Genomic DNA, 16,012 nt, shown 5'->3' on the forward strand with positions numbered 1-16,012 from the left:
GGTGTACCTGCCTGTCACCACACAGGGGGGCCACCACCACCACTCAGCTGCCCCCCAACATCCAATCAGCCCCCTACCAAGACCACTGCACAGGATCAACAGGTACTCAACAACACATTCACACAGAAAACATGTAGCTACTTATTGCATCATGAAAGTGTATTTTGTGACATCTGAATTGTAACAGCTCCTGCAATACATTAACTAATTGAAATGAGTGCATTGCATACATTTTTTTTCACCTTTGTTGCTGTTCTTATTTTAAGAATGTTATTCTTCATAATGTATGAGGCAAACTATAGTTAATGAGGGACTAAAGTTACTGTTGTTACGGTAAGAATAACCCACTAGATGGTGCAATTTACAAGCATGAAAACAATATAGCTTGTTTAATACTGAACGGCCCTGGAACCAACTAGGTTAATATGGATTTTATGTATGAATCAATGACAATGTGCGATATGTTAATCCTTAACCTCCCCACACAGAAGGGGGAGAAATTAAACCAACAATAAACACCATCACACACATTTGAAAAAGCTCTCAGTGAGGATGAATGAGCCATGATGACTGAGGGAAATCGTTCAATAAAGGATTCAGCTATGATACAGCTTAACCTCCCTTGGTGTGTTGCCCTGTAAAGTCCTGTGGCATTAGTATCATCTCTTTTAACCTTGTCATCAGGCGAGTGCTGGGGAGGCTATTGCTACTGAACCTGAGGTCGTCCAGGGCTCTTTATCCATCAAACGTCTTACCCAGGTAAGTTGGTACTGACACAACACAGTGATTAGATAGATGACTGATGAATGCTGAGGATGATGATTCGTGTAATGATCACTTGGAGTTTGACAATCGCCCGAGCTGAATAAGTAGTAGTTATTTAACATTCAGGAGTTACTGCTCTCACCCACTGAGCTTGAATGTAACATACACTTCATGGGGTTGTAGTTATTCCCCGCCACTACTGAAGTGTAGAGTAGGCCAGTGAAATAATTAACACTTAATTGACTTGAGATTATAGTTAGCCGATATCACGGCTTTAAGTCTATACAAACAAATGATCAGATCCCTGGTGTATCTTTATTTTTCCTCAGCACTTCCTGGGCGAGCATGGTCTGTCCTTGCCCCTGGTGTACCGCCACAGTGCTCTGTTCCATTGGGAGCTGGAGCCCTTCCTCCGCCTGTGTCTCTTGGACCCCAGCTTCCCTGCCTTGGTGGAGGAGGTGGAAGGGGAGCTGAAGAGAGTGCTCCAGGACTGAGGAGCTGAAGCTCATCAACACAAACAGCCAGAGGGAGACAGGTCAACTCACTACACATGGTACACATGTGGGTGGGAGGTGGGTTGTGGAAGAGTTGGGGGATGTGTTGTTCTCCATGCTGCTGATTGTGTAAATGTGTGCTGGAACATAGTGGCCATTGTGTTGTAGGAGGATATTTATAGCAGGACAAATGTTGCGGTTTCTAGAAAGGATTTTCGAGGCAAAAAAAACTAAATGTATTTTGGAGCCTTTTATTTTCAAAAATGTATTGGTCTCGTATGTTATTGGTCTGATGTTTTATCGTGGCTAGAGATACTGTAGCTCCTTCCATTCCCACCCTAATGTAGGTCCATTTGCACTGCAATACACATGGGTACACTGTATTTATAGAACAGGAGTCATGCAGCTACAGCAGTGCATTTTGCTATACCAGCTTCCAAGTGATCCCACAATATTAAAGCTTCACTGAGAAAAACAAACTGCCCCCAATATATCTATATATGAATACATATTGCATAGGATAATAGCCATGCTGTACAATTTCAGAAAAATAAAATGAATGAATTAAGTTGGGAAATATAAAATGTATTTTTTTCTTTACATACAGTATTTGCTATTGTTTGAACACTCGTACCTCAACATATACAAGACATCCTAAGTTACTCTGAAAAATAAAAATAAACACTCATTTTATTTATAACTAGATAGATATAGTAGTAATTTTCATATAATCATTTTCAAGTAAATACTGCCAGACATCGAATCCCTTGCATCACATTTTCACTATAATGGCTGTTAAGGGTGGACTTTCCTTTCACTAAATAAAACATAGTTTAATGACAATGAATCAGCTGTACAAAGTTATTTAAGAATATAACAGTATTTTTCAGTTCAGGACAATTTCATAAAAAAACATAATTCCTTTGGACGCAAAATAGCCACACAGACATGAGGGAAAACAACAAAGTCTATTCTGGGCATCCTATTGCGTAATAATTTGCATGCGTTTTACATGATATGTAATACAAAAAGGATCACCTCTGGTTGGAGGACATGATAAAATGAATAAAAGAGACATCAAACAGCACACAAAAAAAGATGTGCACACCTTTCGTGATGGAATTAGTCATCTCTCCGTCCAGGACTGTTCATGTAAGACTGAATAAGGCATGCTTAAGACAGCCATCTTGTTCTTTTCTGCCAGTGTTACGCTGTTATTGTTTTTTCTCATAAGAGAGAGATGAGATATGCTTCATTAAAAATTGCCTGGAGCTCCCTCCTCAGATACCTTCATATGGTCAAGATATGCAGTTAGTCATCTGTTAATGAAAATCAGGGGGGAGTAAGGAATTAGTATAACCTGTGCACATTATCACATTCCTACAGTATATCATTTAGTTCCCTGTTGACTTCCATATGCCTCAGATTCCTTTTTCTAAAGGCTAGAATATTCACTGCAATGAAGGCCGGAATACTCACTACAACGAGTAGCTTCTCATTTTATAAAGGCCAGAATACTTACTGCAACGAGTAGCTTCTCATTTTATAAAGGCCGGAATACTCACTACGACGAGTAGCTTCTCATTTTATAAAGGCCAGAATACTTACTGCAACGAGTAGCTTCTCATTTTATAAAGGCCAGAATACTTACTGCAACGAGTAGCTTCTCATTTTATAAAGGCCAGAATACTCACTACAACGAGTAGCTTCTCATTTTATAAAGGCCAGAATACTTACTGCAACGAGTAGCTTCTCATTTTATAAAGGCCAGAATACTCACTACAACGAGTAGCTTCTCATTTTATAAAGGCCGGTATACTCACTACAACGAGTAGCTTCTCATTTTATAAAGGCCAGAATACTTACTGCAACGAGTAGCTTCTCATTTCGTATTCCTCTGGCGCACGTTTTTGTCTTTGTGGTTGTTTGTCGAATTTGTTTTCCTAGTGAAGAAAAACCAAGAGTTTAGTCAATTACAGGGGGAAATGATGATATGTGTATGTATACAGTGTATTCGGAAAGTATTAAGACCCATTGACTTTTTCCACATTTTGTTACTTTACAGCCTTATTGTAAAATTGATTAAATAATTTCCCCCCCCTAATCAATCTACACACAATACCCCATAATGATAAAGCAAAAACAGGTTTTTAATTTTTTTTGTAAAACAGAAATACCTTATTTACATAAGTATTCAAACCCTTTGCTATGAGTCTCGATATTGAGCTCAGGTGCAACCTGTTTCCATTGATCATCCTTGAGATGTTTCTACAACTTGATTGGAGTCCAACTGTAGTACATTCAATTGATTGGACATGATTTGGAAAGGCACAGACCTGACTATATAAGATCCCACAGTTGACAGTGCATGTCAGAGCAAAAACCAAGCCATGAGGTCGAAGGAATTGTCCATAGAGCACAGAGACACAGATTTGGGGAAGATTAAAAAAGGGTAACAAAAAAAACATTGAAGGTCTCTAACAACACAGTGGCCTCCATCATTCTTAAATGGAAGAAGTTTAGAATCACCAAGACTGTTCCTACAGCTGGCCGCAGGGGAGAAGGGCCTTGGTCAGGGAGGTAACCAAGAACCCGATGGTCACTCTGACAGAGCTCCTGAGTTCCTCTGTGGAGATGGGAGAACCTTCCAGAAGGACAACCATCTTTGCAGCACTCCACCAATCAGGCCTTTATGGTAGAGTGGCCAGACGGAAGCCACTCCTCAGTAAAATGCACGACAGCCCGCTTGGAGTTTGCCAATGGAGTTTGCCTAAAGGACTCTGACCATGAGAAACAAGATTCTCTGGTCTGATGTTAGATTGAACTCTTTGGCCTGAAGGCCAAGGGTCACATCTGAAGGAAACCTGGCACCATCCCTACGGTGAAGCATTGTGGTGGCAGCGTCATGCCGTGGGTATGTTTTTCATCGGCAGGGACTGGGAGACTAGTCAGGATCAAGGGAAAGATGAACGGAGCAAAGTACAGAGAGATCCTTGATGAAAACCTGCTCCAGAGCGCTCAAGACCTCAGACGGGGGCGAAGGTTCACCTTCCAACAGGACAACGACCCTAAGTACACAGCCAAGACAATGCAGGAGTGGCTTTGGGACAAGTCTCTGAATGTCCTTGAGTGGCCCAGCCAGAGCCCAGACTTGAACCCACTCAAACATCTCTGGAGAGACCTGTAAATAGCTGTGCATCAACGCTCCCCATCCAACCTGACAGAGCTTGAGAGGATCTGCAGAGAAGAATGGGAGAAACTCCCCAAATACTGGTGTGCCAAGCTTGTACAGTGGTTCCTCCTTTAAAAGTTGCGAGCTTACACCGCAGGCCTTAGAGGTACCCAGCGTCACGGCTTCATTGCTCCAGACCACCGCAAGGGGGAGTTAGAGCACTCATTATGCATTTGGGTCCCGAGTGGTTCCAATGACGAATTTGACGCGAGCCACCGGTCCCTGGTGACTTTCTTCAGCAAAGATGGCTGACAAAACATTACAGTGGAAGCAAATGTAAGTAATTATAACGTCGTAACAAGTCAAGCAAAAAATATATATATTTTACCTTTATTTAACTAGGAAAGTCAGTTAAGAACAAATTCTTATTTTCAATGATGGCCTAGGAACAGTGGGTTAACTGCCTTGTTCAGGGGCAGAATGACAGATTTGTACCTTGTCAGCTCGGGGATTCGAACTTGCAACCTTTCGGTTACTAGCCCGGTTACTAGCCCAACGCTCTAACCACTAGGCTACCCTGCCGCCCCGGAGGAATATGTTAGTTAATGTAGAGACAAACGATTGTGCATATTTTTTTGTCATAAAGTTAATTTACGAAAATCGCTATTTAGCAAGTCAGCTAGCTAGTGCTATGACATGAGTATGAAATTGTAATTCGTGTTGTTTAATGTTTTAGGGACTCCTGAGAAAACCTGCAAACCAGACTGTCGTCTTGTGAAACAGTGGATGTAAAGAATCTAGCTAGCTAAAGCATTTACTGCAAATTGAATGTACAATTGTGTTAGCTTGCCCTGCTTATATTTGCCATGCAATGCAGCTGAAGTAACATAGCTAGCTAACTATTTATTTGCTTATTGTTTAGTGGAGGATAAAAATAACTATTCCTATGAATGTGTAGCTAGCTACAGTATGTAGCCGATCTGTGTATGGACCCTTAAAACATGTGGTAGGAATATTAGTTCAGAACCTATGAACCTCAGCTATCATAATTGTTGTATCGACTTCAAGTCTGAATGACATTAATGAAGCCTATGGATTGAGTAGAATATAATAACTTTATTGTGCCAAGGATGCAAGTCCTATATACATGTACTGTTATTACCACGCATGAGATCCCCACATTGTAGCCTGTACATTGAATATATTCACTGATCATGTACACTTCCTTGGCAAATAAAGGTGCGGTTCAGGTATGAATCTCTTTGAGACATTCTTTTTCAGTCATATCTAATACTAGTGTATCAAACTCCATTCTTTGAATGATGCTGTGTCTGTATGTATGTGAAACAATTATACACTTCAACAGTGTTTACCGTTGGACATCAATGATTACACATTGTAACTATGCAATAGACTATAAACATGTTTTAAGAAAAGGCTGATTTGTAATTCATATAGCGAGAAAAAAAACAGTACACTACACTTCCTATGCACATCTAACTCCCTTCGTCTGCATTAATCTGAGGACACAGGATAGGTGTAGTATTTCAATGAGATACTTAATTTCAACCAGTGGAGAATGTGAAACTCTTTATTGAAAGTTCATTATCCAGGTGTTATAAATACATAATGCATGCACTATAAATATTATAATTGTAATATATTACAAATACAAGTTAAATCTGTACTTCAATGCACAAATGGTGTGCATTATAAAAAAAGAGGAGGTGGGGTGGGGTGAGAGGTGTAGAAGACAGAAAAGGAAAGAGGTAAAACAGAGTAGCAGGGAAGACAGCATATGATTAATGAATTACAGTGCTACCCTAATATTCTCTCACTTCATCACAATTACATAGTGTCTCTAGCGGTGTCTCCTAACCAGCCTTGTGCTCCCAGTCGGCCCGAAGGTTATCTTAAGAGCGGGCGAGGTGGCGATGACGGGACTGGCTTCCTCTCTCACATCAAAACATACCTGTAGACGAAAGACAGATGGATAGAAAGAGAGCATGATTAAGCTTTGTTTTTTTGTATTCTAACACGGTCAGTCATCATAATCATAATCATCAGGAGGTGAAATGCAGAACTGACCTTGGATCATTAACTCTGGGACCACTACATCTCCATCTGTATTTCAATGTAAAGCATCTCTTTAATAATACTTCCTGTTGACCCGACCAAGCGACCTCTCACCTATGATCATGCTGTGCCCTCTGTGTCAGCCAGTTCAGATGCGGGAGGGGTTCACCAACACAGCTGATATAACTGTGTGTGTGTGTGTAGTCTCACCTGGTGTCCACACTAAGTGGCTACATAGTACTTTATGCTGAAAAACAGACACATGAGGACAAACAATAGAAGATAATGTCATTATTAGACTTTTACATTACCAGATCACAAATGAATACATAAATACCACTTGAAGCTTGATGATGACTTGACTTGATGACTTGATGATTTGAATCCGTTGTGTGGTGTCAGGTTCTGCCCAGATCTGCCCGCAGACGAGGTAGGAACACATATCCCACACAGAAGAGGTGGATAGAATTCGACAGGTCAAGGTAGCCTTCTTCCTCCAAACTGTGCAGCAAGTTGTAGTACTGACATGTCACAGCACTCCAAACATCTCTCCATAAGCGTTCCACTCTAACAGAGAGAAATAAAAGGTTTTGTGTAGGGGAGGAACCTAATCTCTGTGGTCCCGTGGTCTTCCTCCATGAATAGTGAACACCGAGGTGGGTCCGAGGTTATAGAAATGCAAGTTGTGTGAGCCTCTGTGAGTGGTTACTGACTGTATGTGACGCAGACATCTATCTGAGTGTACCTTAAACATTTAAATATAGAGGGCTGTGTCTCACCACTTGGTTATTGCTAGGCTAACCCCCAGGGAAATCATGACTTGGCAGCAACGGGCTTGATAGTCCAGTGAAAATGGCTGAGTGTTTATGTGGTGTAAATCTGAAAATTAGCATCTGACATCTTAAGGGTTTTTTAATTAATGCATGTGAGACAGGTTCCATGTACAACAAAACAGGCAGAGAGGAAGAGAGAAAAAGAACACAGAAGAGTTTAATTACCTCTGGTTATGGACACTTATGCCAGGAATAAAGTTCCCACTGCCTGTTCCTCGGACAGTGAACATACATCTGGCAATATCTACATGTTCGACCCCTTGATCAGCTCGCACTCTGAAAGTAAAGAAAATAGCTTATTTTTTGTAGATATGAAAATAATAACTGAGGTATGACCGTTCAATCTAAAGCAGCAGGTGTCATTTTCAGGATACTTTAATACAGCACAGAAAGCTTAACACCAGACTGGTATTGTGGTTGTTTATTAGGTGATGGGAAATATACAATATATATATATACAAAATAATATACTTACCTTCCTTGAAAATCCATCTATACTGCCAAAGATGACAATGTTGTATCTGGAAAAAAAAGCATTGGAATTAAAAGTGACATGTTTAACCTATTAACCTGCTTCATTATTCATGTATTACCAGTTGATGAAGAACAACTCCAATTGTATATACATCATTGAAAATGTGTCTATGAATAAGTAAGTATAAAAAAGTTAAAATAACTTCTTAGATTTGATGGAGACATTATACATCTTAGTACCTTATCAATTTATGATTTGTATCAATGTGAACGAGAGACGGGAGCAGGAACAGAGTATTTTTGCCGAGCAATGCAACGAAGCTGGATCATTCTGGCGATGATACCTGCACCATCTACATGCTGCAAAGACTCTTCGCCATTGTACATGATGGCCCATTGCTCTGAGACTTCCTTTGACCATTCTAAAGCCTGCATGGGGCATCCTTGCCTTAATGGCCCTGACTTTCTGGTCTAACACTTCATCTGACATATTAGAATAGCATTCCCTGACAGACATATTGTGTTCTTTCATCCTTCTGTAAAAAAAGATATCCGTTACACTATTATGAAATGTGATTATATATCTCGACTATTAAACAAATAGGACATGGCCTGCTTATGAGTTGCCATGAAAGAAAGTTAGATGAATTCAACTGAAAATGGCGAGAACAGGCATACGTAGGTAAATGTTTTTGGTTAGCTTGATAATAATAATTGCATGATTTATTATTCTACGGAATGTTTGTATCTATGTAATATAGTAGAATGTTATGAACCGACACTGAATCGTAGGAGCTAACTACTAGCTATGTAGAAGATGGACAGAAGAATGCCCAGTGCTGCTTACCTGAGATGCCATCATCACACAGTCCTTCGTAGGTGTCCGCTATGACTTCCTTTGTGTCGGAAAGAAAGGCTGAACAGTATTGGTTGTAGCCAAACTGACACTCAAAAAATGGCCAAAATGGAAGGTGGTTGATAGCGAAATTAAATTGTTTTCAAATACATGTTTTGTTCTCGAATAAGTTTTGCGCTCTATTACAAAATATTTGATTGTAAATTAGTTTTTTTACTTCGAAGCCTCTTTTGCTTTCAGAACAATTATTTTTGATTGAAAATAAAAAAGTTGCTTTCAGAACAATTATTTTTGATTGAAAATAAAGTTTTGCTCTCGACAAAAATACACAAATGTACCTCCACAGCATATAACAATTTGCTTGTGAATAACCAGACCTTCATACAAACTTGCTATGCAGAATTCTTGATGCACAACCGAAGTTGCTGCCATATCCTGCCAGCCCGCCCACAAGCGAGCCACTCAGGCTGAGAATGACGCGTGGAAGAGGGCGAGATGGGAGTAACAACAATTTGTTGCAAGTTGGGGAGGGGGGCTAATAGCTGAACAATAGACTATTCAACTTTTACTAAAGAATAGTCTAATAGCCAAGCAAGGTGAGAAACCCCCCTGTTCTATCACAGACCAGATTTGCCCTAATGACCAAGGGGGAGTTTGAGCACGGATTATGCTTTTGGGTACCAATGCACTACTGTATCTCTAACTGACAATGAATGGGCAATATAAACCAAATAATAAACTGATAATTGTGCACGACTTCAAATGAAACAAGCAGGGAGCAGGTTTCGAACCCTCAACCTTCTTGCCCGAAGTCCAGCACGCTATCGACTGCACCAAAAGCATGCTCAAGCCGCAGTGTTGATAGAGCGCGTCCTCACGGTAGCTTGCTACTCGATGTAATAAAGTAAATACTTTTCAAATAAATTACCTTACACGTTATGTTCGCTGACAATTTGTTAGCTACGCTGTCCTTACAAACCACATAGCATATCATTACAGCAGTATGTACCGGTATGTTAGCTATCTACCTAACCTTAGTAGTTATAAATCAAATCAAAGTTTATTTGTCACGTGCACCGAATACAACAGGTGTAGACCTTACAGTGAAATGCTTACTTACAGACTCTAACCAATAGTGCAAAAAAGGTATTAGGTGAACAATAGGTAAGTAAAGAAATAAAACAACAGTAAAAAGACAGGCTATATACAGTAACGAGGCTATAAAAATAGCAAGGCTACATACAGACACCGGTTAGTCAGGCTGATTGAGGTAGTATGTACATGTAAATATGGTTAAAGTGACTATGCATATATGATGAACAGAGTGTAGCAGTAGCGTAAAAGAGGGGTTGGCAGGTGGTGGGTGGCGGGACACAATGCAGATAGCCTGGTTAGCCAATGTGCGGAAGCACTGGTTGGTCGGCCCAATTGAGGTACTATGTACATGAATGTACAGTCGTGGCCAAAAGTTTTGAGAATGACACAAATATTAATTTTCACAAAGTCTGCTGCCTCAGTTTGTATGATGGCAATTTGCATATACTCCAGAATGTTATGAAGAGTGATCAGATTAATTGCAAAGTCCCTCTTTGCCATCCAAATAAACGGAATCCCCCAAAAAACATTTCCACTGCATTTCATCCCTGCCACATAAGGACCAGCTGACGTCATGTGAGTGATTCTCTCGTTAACACAGGTGTGAGTGTTGACGAGGACAAGGCTGGAGATCACTCTGTCATGCTGATTGAGTTCGAATAACAGACTGGAAGCTTCAAAAGGAGGGTGGTGCTTGGAATCATTGTTCTTCCTCTGTCAACCATGGTTACCTGCAAGGAAACACGTGCCGTCATCATTGCTTTGCACAAAATGGGCTTCACAGGCAAGGATATTGCTGCCAGTAAGATTGCACCTAAATCAACCATTTATCGGATCATCAAGAACTTCAAGGAGAGCGGTTCAATTGTTGTGAAGAAGGCTTCAGGGCGCCCAAGAAAGTCCAGCAAGGACTGTCTCCTAAAGTTGATTCAGCTGCGGGATTGGGGCACCACTAGTACAGAGCTTGCTCAGGAATGGCAGCAGGCAGGTGTGAGTGCATCTGCACGCACAGTGAGGCAAAGACTTTTGGAGGATGGCCTGGTGTCAAGAAGGGCAGCAAAGAAGCCACTTCTCTCCAGGAAAAACATCAGGGACAGACTGATATTCTGTAAAAGGTACAGGGATTGGACTGCTGAGGACTGGGGTAAAGTCATTTTCTCTGATGAATCCCCTTTCCGATTGTAAAAAGAGGGGTTGGGGGGGGGCACACAATGCAAATTGTCCGGGTAGCCATTTGATTACCTGTTCAGGAGTCTTATGGCTTGGGGATAAAAACTGTTGAGAAGCCTTTTTGTCCTAGACTTGGCACTCCGGTACCGCTTGCCATGCGGTAGTAGCGAGAACAGTCTATGACTGGGGTGGCTGGGGTCTTTGACAATTTTTAGGGCCTTCCTCTGACACCGCCTGGTGTAGAGGTCCTGGATGGCAGGCAGCTTAGCCCCAGTGATGTACTGGGCCGTACACACTACCCTCTGTAGTGCCTTGTGGTCTGAGACCGAGCAATTGCCGTACCCTGCAGTGATGCAATCAGTCAGGATGCTCTCAATGTTGCAGCTGTAGAACCTTTTGAGGATCTCAGGACACATGCCAAATCTTTTTAGTTTCCTGAGGGGGAATAGGCTTTGTCGTGCCCTCTTCACGACTGTCTTGGTGTGTTTGGACCATTTTAGTTTGTTGTTGATGTGGACACCAAGGAACTTGAAGCTCTCAACCTGCTCCACTACAGCCCCATCGATGAGAATGGGGGCGTGCTCGGTCCTCCTTTTCCTGTAGTCCACAATCATCTCCTTAGTCTTGGTTATGTTGAATGATAGGTTGTTATTCTGGCACCACCCGGCCAGGTCTCTGACCTCATTCCTATAGGCTGTCTCGTCGTTGATCAGGCCTACCACTGTTGTGTCATCTGCAAACTTAATGATGGTGTTGGAGTCTTGCCTGGCCATGCAGTCGTGAGTGAACAGGGAGTACCGGAGGGGACTGAGCACGCACCTCTGGGGAGCTCCAGTGTTGACGATAAGTGTGGCAGATGTGTTGCCACCTACCCTCACCACCTGGGGGCGGCCCGTCAGGAAGTCCAGGATCCAGTTGCAGAGGGAGGTGTTTAGTCCCAGGATCCTTAGCTTAGTGATGAGCTTTGAGGGCACTATGGTGTTGAACGCTGAGCTGTAGTCAATGAATAGCATTCTCACATAAGTGTTCCTTTTGTCCAGGTGGGAAAGGGCAGTGTGGAGTGCAATAGAGATTGCATCATCTGTGGATCTGTTTGGGTGGTATGCAAATTAAAGTGGGTCTAGGGTTTCTGGAATAATGGTGTTGATGTGAGCCATTACCAACCTTTCAAAGCACTTCATGGCTACGGACGTGAGTGCTTACGGGTCTGTAGTCATTCAGGCAGGTTGCCTTTGTGATCTTGGGCACAGGGACTATGGTGGTCTGCTTGAAACATGTTGGTATTGCAGACTCAATCAGGCACATGTTGAAAATGTCAGTGAAGACACCTGCCAGTTGGTCAGCACATGCCCGGAGCACACGTCCTGGTAATCCGTCTGGCCCCGCAGCCTTGTGTATGTTGACCTGTTTAAAGGTCTTACTCACTTATACATCAAACTTGACAGTATATTAACTATAAGCTATCTAACTACCCAACGTTTATTGACTTGATTATTCCTGTCATTCTTAGCTTAGCTAAATGGTATAGTCGTTGTGTGTTCTCAATGAACATTCGGGTGCTTTCGTTAATTCGCTCTGGCTATCTACTCCGATCTCAGAGCACTCTCATCTGAGTGTACCAGAGCACAGAATAATGAATTTACGAGCGCTCAACACCCGTTGAATATGGCCGGTGTCAGTAAACGTCAGTAAAAAAGCGGAATTAAATTGATTCCAGCAGCACAGTCACCAACGCTCTGGTTAACACGAAAACTGCCTAACCAGCTCTGCTAGTGCGAGTAAAATGGTCAGAGTGGTCTTATTTGTGTCTGGAAGTAGCTAGCAAGCTAGCCAACGTTAGCTTGGGTGCTTGACTGCCGTTGTAAGGCCAGAACGCTCAAATCAACCCTACTCCTCAGCCTGAACGTCCAGTGCGTGCCGAGAGCGAAACCGTCTGAATTTACCCAGAGGGTTTTTCGTTTTTCATGGAATAGAAACACCATAATATGAATCAAATGAATTAAGCAAGTACCAGTCAAAAGTTTGGGCACACCTACTCATTACAGAATTTTTCAATATTTTTACTATTTTCTACATTGTAGAATAATAGTGACGACATCACAACTATGAAATAACACATATGGAATCAGTTGAGAACAAATTCTTAATTACAAGGACAGCCTACTCCTTCCTCCCGGTCGGGGAATTGAACCCCGGTCTCCCACGTGCCTGCAATATGGAAGACTATCGAATGCTTCTCAAAGATGCCCTCTGGTGGTCAAACTAGCACTAACGTGCATTAACAGAAAAAATGTCTGACAATTAAATGACGTGCCACAGAATGGGCTGTAATCGCTGCCAAGAATGCTTCTACAATGTTCTGAGTAAAGGGTCTGAATACTTATGTAAATGTGATATCAGTTGTTTTCTTTTTATACATTTGCAAAATTTATAAAAACCTGTTTTTGCTTTGTCATTCTGGGGTATTGTGTGTAGATAGATTTTTTTAATGTTTTTAAATCAATTTTAGAATAAGGATGTAATGTAACAAAATGTGGAAAAAGTCAAGGGGTCTGAATACTTTCCGAATGCACTGTATATTATATTTTTTTATTGTAGAGAGAACAGAATATTTATCATACTTACGTTGGTGCGGCTGGCTCATCATCTTCGTCACGAGGGGAGAGAAGAGGGGAAAGAGCACAAAAACAATGGAATATTAGACAACATGGTCATCCCTCAGAAGTGTCCAACACACTGCTCCCATATTTTCTTTCAAATGTTGTTGACATCTTAACTGTAATTAAATATCAAATAGATTCAATTACATGATTGTTGCATGACTGTAGCAGTTTAAAATGCAGTCACATTGCAAATTTGCAACTGATGTTAACATTCTCCGAGTTCCCTTGTGGATCCCACGGTACGGGTATTTTGCATGGGTTGTTCCCAAGTTCCATTTGTCATTACAGAATACCGAAGTTCTAGGAATAAAGTTGACTATTTGAGGTATCTAGGTCTGCATTTTTAATTTGACTGAGTCTGAAAATAAAAGCTCTGAGTTGTGTAAGCAGGCTTTACGTGTACATGTTTTATTGGAATAGCGTTTTTAGTGTAGAGTTGAATTGCACAGCAGCATGCAGTGTGAGTGGACATCATTGCACATTAGAGTGATTAGCTAGTTAGTACATGTTTTTGACCATACACACGAGAAAGAATGGGTCAATAGGTCAGTATAGTAAACATGGAGAGTGAAAGTGTGTTCAGTAGCATGCAACCAGAGATCTGGGGCACGTATTCATAAACCATTTCAGAGTAGAAGTGCGGATATAGGATCAGTTTGCCTTTTAGATCAGAATGCGTAAGATTATATAGAGAGGGGGTACTTGATCCTAGATCAGCACTAAACTATGAGACGCTTTATGAATACGGCCCAGAGAGCAGCAGCATTGGCAGTTAAATGGGGGTATGGTGGTCACAATGTGAGACGGGACAGAATGGCTGCATGTGAGACAGTCTTGGGCACAGAGGGGGCACATCTGTTCGTGCGTGCCCAATCCCACCTTTTTCCACCCTTAGCCCCTGGGTGCAGAGTTATCCAGTCGGGCAAAATAATATTTAGAATATGTGATTCAAGTCATGAAATTTGCAAACAAACAAAAACACTGACTTTTACAGTGTGGAGAATATTAAGAGTATAGCCAGGGTAATATCAATGTATTCAGCAAGTCATTCTTGTATGCCAATGGGTTGATATGCTCTGCATTACATTTTTACAGTTTAGTCATTTCGAAGATGCGGTTATCCAGAGTGACTTTTCACCTAGTCGGCTCGGGGATTCGAACCAGCGACCTTTTGGTTACTGGCTCAACGCTCTTAACCGCTAGGCGACTCGCCATCCTACATTTTGCATCACGTCATTTTTCCTGGTTGTTTCCTAATGATCCCACACAGTAAAAGAAAGTGGAACCCTCACAACAGGTTATTTAAAAATGTTTTTGCTCTTTAAAAAATCTCAACCTTTGCTTTGGATCACTTGGCAGTGCATTATCAGTGCTGAGACTGTCGTGGAAATTTTGAATCAAATACTTCTCAGATACCGGAGCTTGTGAATTCAAATAGACTTTATTACAAACGGTAACAAAGCCGAGCAATTCCATAGAAGAACTGACTCTTCATTCTTAGTACTTGGCTTTTATACAGTCTTACCCATACATAACATTGTCACTCCACTTTATGAACCTTGTTGTCTTGCTTAGTTTCCATTCTCTTATTGGCTCAGACATTGAGGCATAGATTCTATTGGTGGCGTGACATGCACACTCCTACTGCAGGTCTAATGGTGCCTATAACTGATTTGCTAATGTTCCTGTCCAAAGGTCTTCACTAGTTCAGGCCGATGTTGTCTATGTATGATTAACCCATGTGCATGTCCAGTAGCCTTCACAAGATCAGATATGGCCCAGACCAGTCACGTCTTGTTGGTCTGCCTTGCCTCATCCACACGGATTCTGGGGGGGGGGTCAAAATCAAAAGTAAGACAGTATCTGGTGTGACCACCAGCTGCATTAAGTCCTGCAGTGCATCTCCTCCTCATGGACTGCACCAGATTTGCCAGTTCTTGCTGTGAGATGTTACTCCCCTCTTCCACCAAGGCACCTGCAAGTTCCCGGACATTTCTGGGGAGAATGGCCCTAGCCCTCACCCTCCGATCCAACAGGTCCCAGACGTGCTCAATGGGATTGAGATTCGGGCTCTTCGCTGGCCAGAACACTGACATTCTTGTCTTGCAGGAAATCATGCACAAAACGAGCAGTATGGCTGGTGGCGTTGTCATGCTGGAGGGCCATGTCAGGATGAGCCTGCAGGTAGGGTACCACATGAGGCAGGAGGATGTCTTCCCTGTAACAAACAGTGTTGAGATTGCCTGCAATGACAACTAGCTCAGTTGCCATTGATGATGTGACAGACCGCCCCAGACCATGACGGACCCTCCACCTCCAAATTGATCCCGCTCTAGAGTACAGGCCTCGGTGTAACGCTCATTCCTTCGACAATAAACGCAAATCCGACCATCACCCCTGGTGAGACAAAACCG

The 16,012-nt window shown here is 41.9% G+C and overlaps 1 protein-coding gene and 1 long non-coding RNA gene across 4 annotated transcripts in view; both read right to left on the reverse strand.

Annotated features, from left to right (window-relative positions):
- Positions 1-1,494: 1,494 nt before the first annotated feature.
- The window catches only part of LOC115167319 (neuroplastin), a 41,873-nt gene continuing 27,355 nt past the window's right edge, over positions 1,495-16,012 (reverse strand). Inside the window, exons 7-9 of one of the 2 annotated variants that reach the window (XM_029721649.1) lie at positions 13,561-13,570; positions 3,126-3,202; positions 1,495-2,578 (exon numbers count right to left, since the gene is read on the reverse strand). In XM_029721649.1, coding sequence (XP_029577509.1) covers positions 3,142-3,202; positions 13,561-13,570 — 71 coding nt within the window. In that variant the 3' untranslated portion in view covers positions 1,495-2,578; positions 3,126-3,141. Of the gene's footprint in view, positions 2,579-3,125; positions 3,203-13,560; positions 13,583-16,012 lie in introns of both variants that reach the window. The other variant, XM_029721648.1, reaches the window with a different exon arrangement.
- On the reverse strand, positions 6,719-9,664 carry LOC115167320 (uncharacterized). Of its 2 annotated transcripts, XR_003870470.1 has the most exons (4): positions 7,816-9,664; positions 7,506-7,616; positions 6,845-7,074; positions 6,719-6,754 (listed from the first exon to the last, which is right to left on the reverse strand). It is a non-coding gene; the product is annotated as an uncharacterized LOC115167320 (long non-coding RNA). The 2 variants fall into 2 exon arrangements; XR_003870469.1 differs by lacking the exon at positions 6,719-6,754 and having other exon boundaries at positions 6,790-7,074.

Source organism: Salmo trutta, chromosome 29 (genome assembly GCF_901001165.1).
Source record: "Salmo trutta chromosome 29, fSalTru1.1, whole genome shotgun sequence".
NCBI classification, from domain to species: Eukaryota; Metazoa; Chordata; class Actinopteri; order Salmoniformes; family Salmonidae; genus Salmo; species Salmo trutta.